This window comes from Canis aureus, chromosome 1 (genome assembly GCF_053574225.1).
Source record: "Canis aureus isolate CA01 chromosome 1, VMU_Caureus_v.1.0, whole genome shotgun sequence".
NCBI classification, from domain to species: Eukaryota; Metazoa; Chordata; class Mammalia; order Carnivora; family Canidae; genus Canis; species Canis aureus.
This window is the reverse complement of record NC_135611.1, coordinates 114,147,737-114,157,484: the sequence shown is the minus strand read 5'-3', so window position 1 is coordinate 114,157,484 and position 9,748 is coordinate 114,147,737. Positions and strand designations below refer to the sequence as shown.

Here is a 9,748-nt window from a genome sequence, read left to right as displayed (position 1 = left end):
TCAGGAATGGCATAGCCTAGAGACATGAGGGTCACTTTTTAAAAGCAAAAAGGGACTGAGGGTTGGAAAACAAGATGTTAGAAGCACAATAGTGTTTGCAAGCCAAAACTGTGGGTTGTCAAAAAGATAAGCATACATTTCAAAAACAGAAGAGAGAGAATGAAATATAACAAAAGTGCTCACAAGTATCAGGATGGCTTTTTTGGCTCTGCTCTCTGGGGATATTTGGGAGGTTTGCCTAGTGCTGTGAATGTATTGGACTTGCTGTTGGTGCCTGTGAAGGAAAAATATCATGGATCCACTGGACCATATCATGAGTCCCAAACAAATAACATCAATAGAGGTGAAAATAACTAAACATATTGATTCTGTAATTGTGTTAATAAATCTATGAGAGCAATACCCAAGATTTGATTTCACACTGATATTTCTGCTATTCTTTAGTCCAGTCACTCTCATGGGAACAATAATATTTATCAGCAAATGAAACATCCAACTCAGGATACATAGAGCATTAATGTACTTTGGGGATTTGAATTTGAGTTCTGCCCATCTATAGTTTGTGGGGTTAATACTTAAGGCCTGGAAAGCACTCAAAAGACAGGTGGTGCTAAGAGAATTTCCCCAGGCCACTCTGTAAAAATAAGAGACAAATTTACATGTGATATCATGTAGGAAGTATTTCAACTCAAAGGCTGCCATTGTCCCAGGGATTCCTCCCCAAAGAAGAATCAAAGTATTGGCTAAAGTAAGATGGTTGATTATTTGCCCAAATGGTCTCAATCTATGTCTCCTAAAATGAGAACAGACATAATGACAAAAGAGTAAAGCATTACCCACAGTACCTATTCCAATCTGAGCAAGGATGAGCATACCAAATGCCAAGTTAACAAGAATCATTGCTTAGGTGACTGAGGTATGATGATTTTGCTCAGATCCATAGCACCTGGAAAGAAACAGAAGGAACACAGGAATGTCTTCAAGTCAAGTGAATACAATTCTCACCAAGTTTCTTTAAAAACCTCTTTCGGGATGCGTGAGTGGCTCAGTGGTTGAGCGTCTGCCTTTGGCTTGGGGCGTGATCCAGGGGTCCCGGGATGGGGTCCCAGGATGGAGTCCCCAGCTGGGCTCCCTATGGGGAGCCTGCTTTTCCCTCTGCCTGTGTCTCTGCCTCTGTGTGTGTGTGTGTCTCTCATGAGTAAATAAATAAATCTTTAAAAAAAAAAAAAAAAAAACCTTCTTTCTAGGAATCCTATACTCTTCTTATGTGCAAAGATTCGATCCCTAAATATTTTTTTTCTCTTCATCCCCTGCTATACCTCCTGTGGTACTTGTAACAACTGAAATTATCTTATTGGATTACCTTATTTCTATCAAAGGAAGACAATTTCCTCCAACAGAACTATGAGAGCCATAAAAGCGGGGGTCTTGTCTACCTGTTTTCAGTCTATATCCAAGGTCTAGAACAATCTGTTACTAGTAGGCAGCCAATAAATACCTATTACATGAATAAACAAATAATGAATGGAATCATTATTTTCATGCCAAAAGTTATTATTTCAATACATCTTTTACATTAACAGATTCTTAACACAGAATGAATATTCTCTACTTAATAGTTTAAAATAGTGCATTAAGTTCACTAATTGTGTTATTTGAAACTGCATGTTCTTGCTTGATTTGAGCATTTGCTTCGTTTCGTTTATGTAGAAGCTTAGCCTACTTGAGAGATAGGTATGCAAATGTCTTATGTTGCACTGCATCCTATCCAATACTCTGTCAAACATTATCTTTCTATAAACCAATGTGACTTTTTTTTTCCAATGTGACTTTTTAATACAACTCTTGAATCAAGGACCTAAACTGAATTGAGCAGTATATTATATCTTAATAATAATACAATATTAACAAAGATATATTCCAAGACTACCCATGATTAATATGACAATGAATATTAGAAGCAATCTCATTTCATGCGGAAGAAAGACTAACATAACCTCAGGCACACAATTATTCATTATTTCTCTGACTTGGTCAATAAAATAGCAGGAAAAAGTTATTAGTCTTTGAAAATTAGATCATTTTTATGTGTAACTTTTGAAGAACATACTGAAATATTTTTGAAGTAATAATAGTAATTTGCTCAAATGTTACAAAATATGCAAAAATTTAAAATATATTATGCATGAACACTTTTCAAATCTTAGAACCAAACTAGATCAGTAATGTACTGAAAATACAAAAGTAAAAAAAAAATTAAATAGCACAAAAAAAAGTCTTGAATGAGTGGAACTCATTCCATGTTCTTCTTGAATGAGATGACACAACACGTCAAGATTTGAAACTTCCTCAAATGTGTGGGTTCAATTCAATGTCAGTCAAAATAGCAAGGCAATTTGATGGGTGGGGGGACTGAGCAATTTGTCTCAAAATTTAGCTATAATTGCACAAGAAATCCAAGTCATTTTCCCCAACACTTTATTTTTTTTTTAGATTTTATTTATTTAAAAGAGATTTTATTTATTTATTCATGAAAGACACAGAGAGAGAGAGAGAGGCAGAGACACAGTCAGAGGGAGAAGCAGGGTCCATGCAGGGAGCCAGATGTGGGACTCTATCCCGGGTCTCCAGGATCATACCCTGGGCTGAAGGCAGGCACTAAACCCCATCCCAACACTTTATTATCAAAGTTTTCAAATATACAGAAATGGATTCTTTTTAAAAACTAATAATAATGACAATGGATTACCCACATGATTTCCTAGAACTTTTACAGCAATTAAAGTGTGGGTACAAATGAAGAAAAGTCAAGCATATCAATGGGTCAGGATGAAGTGTCCAGAAAAAATTATAAATAGAAAATTCATCAAATTAGAAAATAGCCGCTTGGTATGAGGGACAAGAAAAGTTGGTGAATGATTTGAAAAATATAAAGTTGGATTGCCAAATCAAATTTTAACAGACAAATAAATTTCAGGGCAAAAAAAAATCATTGGAAAGAGCAGGAATCAGACACACACATGCAGATAGAAATAGCAGAGGTGCAGCTGATGAAACGAGTACTGTAGCTGATGACGAATTCTGCACAGTCTCTGTGCTTGAGCAACAAAATGTGAAGATGCCTCCCTAAAGTCCATGTACTCTGAGGTTCAGTGAGATTTCACCAAATCCTTAAGCCCTTGTAAGCACTGACCCTATGCTAGCCACAGCCCTGATCTGTCATATTTATTTTCAGGACTTTTATGTCCCCTGGAACACACAGCAGAAGGTAGAATGTGCATCAGATTTCTGATTATAAGACCAATACCACATCTCAGAATCCTGGTCTTGCACCCAAGTATGCTAATGGGAATGAAGACCCAGCTGTGAGAATATTCACTGGTAAGCATGCCTTCCTACATAATTGGGTCTAGCATATATTCCAAGGTGTATTATTTTGATTTGAAGATCAGAATCTACAATAATATATAATTCCTTAGTGTACCTATCTAAGATGCAGACAATGTCTTAAAATTTTTCATGAAGTGCACACATAGCACTCTCCCATATAAATAAATTTCCCAAATTCAGTCACATCCAGACAAGGTCCAGTGGAAATAGAAGACATTAATATATTTAAGATATTCTATGCATCAGGCCTATAATTTTCTCTATTATATATTTAATTCATCTTGATCCTACGCTTAAGGAATATCAGACTAGGGTTTAACCAAAGAACAGAGTAAAAATTAGGACAGAACTAATGCAGGGAAAAAATTATGGGGATGTTATAGGCAAATGGGCAAGAGGAAGAGAATGTCCAAATGATTAGCGAACATCCCTTCTCAGTAAAGCAGGCTCTACCATGGATTCTTGTGTGTTCTCATGAAAAGGCATTATCCAAACATTGTATAGATTCCCACCTCTGAATATTCACCCCTTTTCTCTCCCAGACAGTTTCTAAATCTGAAATAAAACTCCACTCACCTGCGCAGCCTTTGTGAGAAGGTAGTAGGCCCAATGTTTATCAGATTTGTTGTAGGAGGGAAAAGCTGAACCCTCAGTTACAGGCTTGGTTTTACTGACCTCATCTCCTTAGAGCTGTGATTATTATGTTATTTCTAGCATCAATGACGGTGCCTCCAAGAAAAATCTCTAAACATTTTTTTCTCAGTACACTAATTATCCAAATTAATTATGAGTCTTTCAAGAGAATATCCCAAGATGCTGCCAGAAGGAACTGTAAGAAAATATTTTTCTGCACTCCCTACAGGGATGAGGTCAAATAATTGTGAGATCTAAACAGTGAGGTCTAAACAGTGATAGGCAGTGACTCTGCCTATCTTCTGAAAATCTCTGAGGGTTATATTTCCTAAGAGAGAATTTGTAGATCCCATAGGCCTAAATGACTTCCACCTATCAAAGATTTGGTAGGGAGACAAGAGGCCTTCCAAGGAAAGAGTGTGGGGGATATCTAAACAAGACAGAAGAAGGGCACCTGGCTGGCTCAGTTGGAAGACTGTGCGACTCTTGACCTTAGGGTCGTGAGTCTGAGCCCCATGTTGGGTGTAGAGGTGACTTAAGGCAAATACATGAAATTTTTAAAAAGCAAATAAGCAAGGCAGCAGTATTGACAGAGACTCATTATAAAAGATAAAATAAATGAGATAGGCAGTGTGATGAAAGGCTAATTTACTCTGCACTTGGTGTATGGGAGTGAGGAAATGGAGGGGAGTATGGATCACTCTATCAATAAATGTAACTGTAAAAGAGTAACCAGAACTTCACGGGGAAAAGAAAGTTTAAATATTGATGATTAATAGCTGGTAGATCAGGATCTGTTAGATTATGGTAAAGACATATTTAATATTAATTAGATCAAAGCCCATTACTAGGTGAAGAAGGAGAAGAGGAAGAGGAAGAAGAAGAAGAAGAAAGAAGAGAAGAAGAAAAAGAAGAAGAAGAAGAAGAAGAAGAAGAAGAAGAAGAAGAAGAAGAAAGAAGACAAAAGGGGAAGAGAAAGAGGAAGGAAAAGGAACAACACAGGATCCATTCATTAGCAAAAAATTAATCTTAGTCTTAAAGAGGAATACATTACCCATTTAACATAAGTTTGGGAAAAAAGAATGGGTATAGGGGCACCTGGCTGGCTCAATCAGAGGGGCCTGTGACTCTTGATCTTGGGGTCATGAGTTCAAGCCCCAGTGGGGTGTAGAGATTATTTTAAAAATAAAACTTTTAAAAAAGAATGAGTGTAAAGTGAGGATCATTCTGAATTGTGGAAGGAAAGATAGGGATTTCTCAACAGATAACTTCAACCTCTCTATGATGCAGGAGACAAGTATATCTTAAAAGAGAGAAGCATAAAGATCTGAGGATAATTGAGAATATTTGAAAGCCCAGTGGCAGATAATGGTAGAAAGAGTTGAAAGATGGAATAGAAGGGATCTGCCAGGCATTATCATAGAAGGAATTCAGGTTATTGCCTGAATATTTATGCTAACACCAATCTATCAAGTTGTGTATTCAACTGCACAAAATTGCCATGTGTAGCCACAAGGGGGAAATGGACACTAGATTCAATTAATGCTGAGGTTTTTCCAGGTCACAGTGATAAAATAAGAAAAGAATTAAGAATACTGGAATTAATAAAACACTGACCAGAAAATCACACTACAGAGAGAAAGAAAGAAATATTGGGATAAATTGACATGACAGAAAACTAATAATATGTGGGGTGCCTGGGTGGCTCAGTCGGTTAGGCATCTGCCTTTAGCTCAGGTCATTATCCCAGGGTCCTGGGATCAGGCCTGAGTCAGGCTCCTTGTTTAGCAAGGAGTCTGCTTGTCCCTTTCTCTCTTCCCCCCACCATGATCTCTCTCACTCTTGTTCTCTCTCAAACAAATAAAATCTTTTTAAAAAAAGGAAACTAAGTCCCTCTGCCTGTGTCTCTGCCTCTCTCTCTCTCTCTCTGTGACTATCATAAATAAATTAAAAAATTAAAAAAAAAATAAAAAAATAAAAAAATAAAAGGGATCCCTGGGTGGCGCAGCGGTTTGGCGCCTGCCTTTGGCCCAGGGCGCGATCCTGGAGACCCGGGATCGAATCCCACATCAGGCTCCCGGTGCATGGAGCCTGCTTCTCCCTCTGCCTGTGTCTCTGCCTCTCTCTCTCTCTCTCTGTGACTATCATAAATAAATAAAAAAATTTAAAAATATATATATATAAAAAAAAAGGAAACTAAGAATATGTATGTAACAGGCTTGAGAGGCAATAAGTGAGAATAGGGAACTATGCAGAAAAAGAGCCTCGGAAATCTGCATGGGGCTCCCCTAAGTCTTTGCTGAACACTATGTTGTGCACGCATAGGGTAAAACTCCATCAGGTTGCACATATAAAAGACAGGTAACTATAAACTAAACATCTCCCAGAGCTCATTCAAAGCTGGAAGTTTTCAAGTAATGACCACCCAGAAAGAACAGTCCTCACTGATCACTTTGGGCATTAGTGGAGACACCAGAGGGGTCATGCCTTACTGGTTGAACTAAATGTCTCTACAAAGAATGTTATTCTCAACCCAGTTAACAAAGCTTGAGTGTAAGCTTTGAGAGAATCAAACTGAACCACAAATAAGTTAACTGTATATCAGAAGAAAGCCTAATACTTCTTCTCTTTTTTTAAAGATTTTATTTATTCGTGAGAGATACAGAGAGAAAAAGAGAAAGAGAGAGGGAGAGAGAGAGAGAGAGAGAGAGAGGCAGAGACACAGGCTGAGGGAAAAGCAGGCTCCATGCAGGGAGCCCGACACAGGACTCAATCCCAGGTCCCCAGGATCAGGCCCCAGACCGCAGGTGGCACTAAACCGCTGAGCCACTAGGGCTGCCCAATACTTCTTTTCAAAAAGAAAATAAAACCAGGCACCTAACAAAGTAAAATTGACAATGTCTGTCATTCTATTAAAAATTATTAGGTATGCCAATAAACCAGAAAAATATGCCCCTAAACAGAAGGGGGGAAAAAAAACAATAAAACAGACCCATTTATATATTTTGTTTGTTTAGTCACTAGATGCAATTAACAATGGATTACACAAAGAAGATCAGTAAAAACTATCCAAAATGAAGCAAAGGAGGAAAATAAAAGAGTGAATTTTTTAAAGATAGTAGAGCTCCATTTATGTGTGAGATAATATAAAGCAGGCTGGTATACACATAGTTAAAATCCTCAGAGAAAAGGGAGAAATACAGGGCACCTGGATGGCTCAGTCAATTAAGCATCTCTCTTCAGCTCAGGTCATGATCTTAGGGTCCTGGGATTGAGGCCCACAATGGGCTCCCTTCACAGCAGGGAGTCTGCTTGTCACTCTCCCTTTGCTCTTTTCCCCTGCTTGTGCTCACACTTTCTCTCTCAAGTAAATTAATAAAATATTTGTAAGAGGGGAGGGGAATACATATTTTGGAAGGAATAATGGAAAATAAATTCCTAAGTTTGATGAAAACTATAAACTCACAGATCCGAGAAACACACTTCATAAAAACTGAAGTCCTGAAAACTAGTTAAACATAAAGTCTTAAAAGCAGCCAAAGAAAAATACACTTTAGAAGAAGAATAGGGACACAAAAGTGGCTCAGTCGGTTTAAGAGTCTGCCTTCAGTTCAGGTCATGATCCCTGGGATCCCTGGGTCCTGGGATAGAGCCCCGGAGGCCAGTGTAGGGCTCCCTGCTCAGTGGGGAGTCTGCTTCTCTCTCTCCCTCTGCCCCTCCCCCTATGAATGCATGCTTTTGAGTGTGTGCTCTCTCTCTCTCAAATAAATAAATAAAATCATTTTAAAAAGAAGAGGAACAAAAATAGGAAACGTTAATAATTTCTTATCAGAAATTACACAGACCCTAAGATAATTGAATTATATTTTCATAGAGCTGAAAGGGAAAAAACTGTCCACCTAGAATTTTATATACAAATAAAATATTTCTCTCAAGAGAATTTAAAATACTTTCCAAAAAATAAAAATGAAGGCTTTCTCTGATGAACAAAAACAGAGAATTTATCACCAACAGAACTTTACTGGAAGAAAAGTTAAAGGAAGTTCTTCAAATGGGGGAAAAATGATACCAGATGGAAACCTAGATTTACACAAATAAAAAATGTGTGCTGCAAATGGGAAATACATAGGTAAATGCAAAAGTTTTTTCATTGTTGATTTCTTTAAAATATTATTTTTAAAATAAAAATTATGAGGTTGTGAGGTTTAACATGGAAATAAAATCTGTCAATTGCATAAAGAATAAGTGGAGAGGGGATCCCTGAGTAGTTCTGAGGTTTAGCACCTGCCTTCGGCCTAGGGCGTAATCCTGGAGTCCCGGGATCGAGTCCCACATCAGGCTCCCTGCATGGAGCCTGCTTTTCCCTCTGCCTGTGTCTCTGCCTCTCTCTCTCTCTGTGTGTCTCTCATGAATAAATAAATAAAATCTTTAAAAAAAAAGAATAAGCAGAGAGATAGAAATATATTATTGTTATTATATTACATGTGAAGTGGTCCAATATTACTTGATGGTAGACTGATAAGTTGTCTATTATAAACCCTAGAGCAACAACAGTAAAACAAGATATACAGCTAATAAGCCAATAGACATAACAATCTAAAAACAAACAAAAAACCCTCAATTAATCCAAAAAGCAAAAAGGAGAACAAACAAAACAGGGTAAAATTAGAAAAATATCAAAAAAGCTAGATTTAAACTCAATGATATAAAAAAATAAACTCAATGATATGAATAATCGCATTATAAATGGTACAAATACTTCAACTAAAAGGCAGAATATAGTAGGCTGGATAAAAAGGCAAGACCCGGGGTGCCTGGTTGGCTCAATCAGAGAGGCATGCAAGTCTTGATCTCGGGATCATGACTTTGAGTCCACATGGGGTATAGAGACTACTTAAAGAAATAAAATTGAAAAAACAAAAAGGCAAGACCCAACCATTAGGTATCCATAAGAAATTCACCTTAAAAATTCACATAAAGACATACAGAACAACTCAACATCCATATGAAAAAAAGAGAGAGAGGGATCCCTAGGTGGCGCAGCGGTTTGGCGCCTGCCTTCGGCCTAGGGCGCGATCCTGGAGACCCGGGATCGAATCCCACGTCGGGCTCCCAGTGCATGGAGCCTGCTTCTCCCTCTGCCTGTGTCTCTGCCTCTCTCTCTCTCTCTGTGACTATCATAAATAAATGAAAATTAAAAAAAAAAAAGAGAGAGAGAGAAAACCTGGACCCGTACCTTATATCATACACAAACATTAACTCAAATTTTATCATAGAACTAAATATGAAAGTTAAAACTATAATGTACCAGAGGAAAATATTTGTTTCCCCAAAATAGAACACAAAAATTACAAGCCATAAGAGAAAAAACTGGATTTCATCAAAATTAAAGGCTTTTTATGTTCAAAAATTATAGTTAAGAACATAAAAAGGTAAACCATGGACTGGAAGGAAATATTTACAGCACTATCTCTAACTTGTATCCAGAATATATAAACAACTCTAGAAATCTATAAGAAGAATACAAACAACCCCATCTTTAAGTGAACGAAATATCAGTCATGGTATTTCTTTTCTTCCCAAAGAAGATATATAAATGGTCAGTGAGCACTTGAAAAAATGTTCAATATCATCAGACATGGGGGAAACACAAAACCACAGTGAGATACCACCATACAACTACTCAAGTTGTTAAAACTGAAAAGACTGGAGATCAGCAAACATT

The 9,748-nt window shown here is 37.4% G+C and overlaps 1 protein-coding gene across 1 annotated transcript; it reads right to left on the bottom strand.

Annotated features, from left to right (window-relative positions):
• Positions 1-900, bottom strand: LOC144292922 (vomeronasal type-1 receptor 1-like). Its single transcript, XM_077863972.1, has one exon. It carries the CDS (start codon positions 898-900, stop codon positions 1-3), a length of 900 nt encoding a protein of 299 aa, XP_077720098.1.
• Positions 901-9,748: the final 8,848 nt, after the last annotated feature.

Bases quoted from the DNA above. Each gene is read 5' to 3' on its own strand.
- LOC144292922 (XM_077863972.1), bottom strand. From the start codon at position 900: ATGATTCTTGTTAACTTGGCATTTGGTATGCTCATCCTTGCTCAGATT.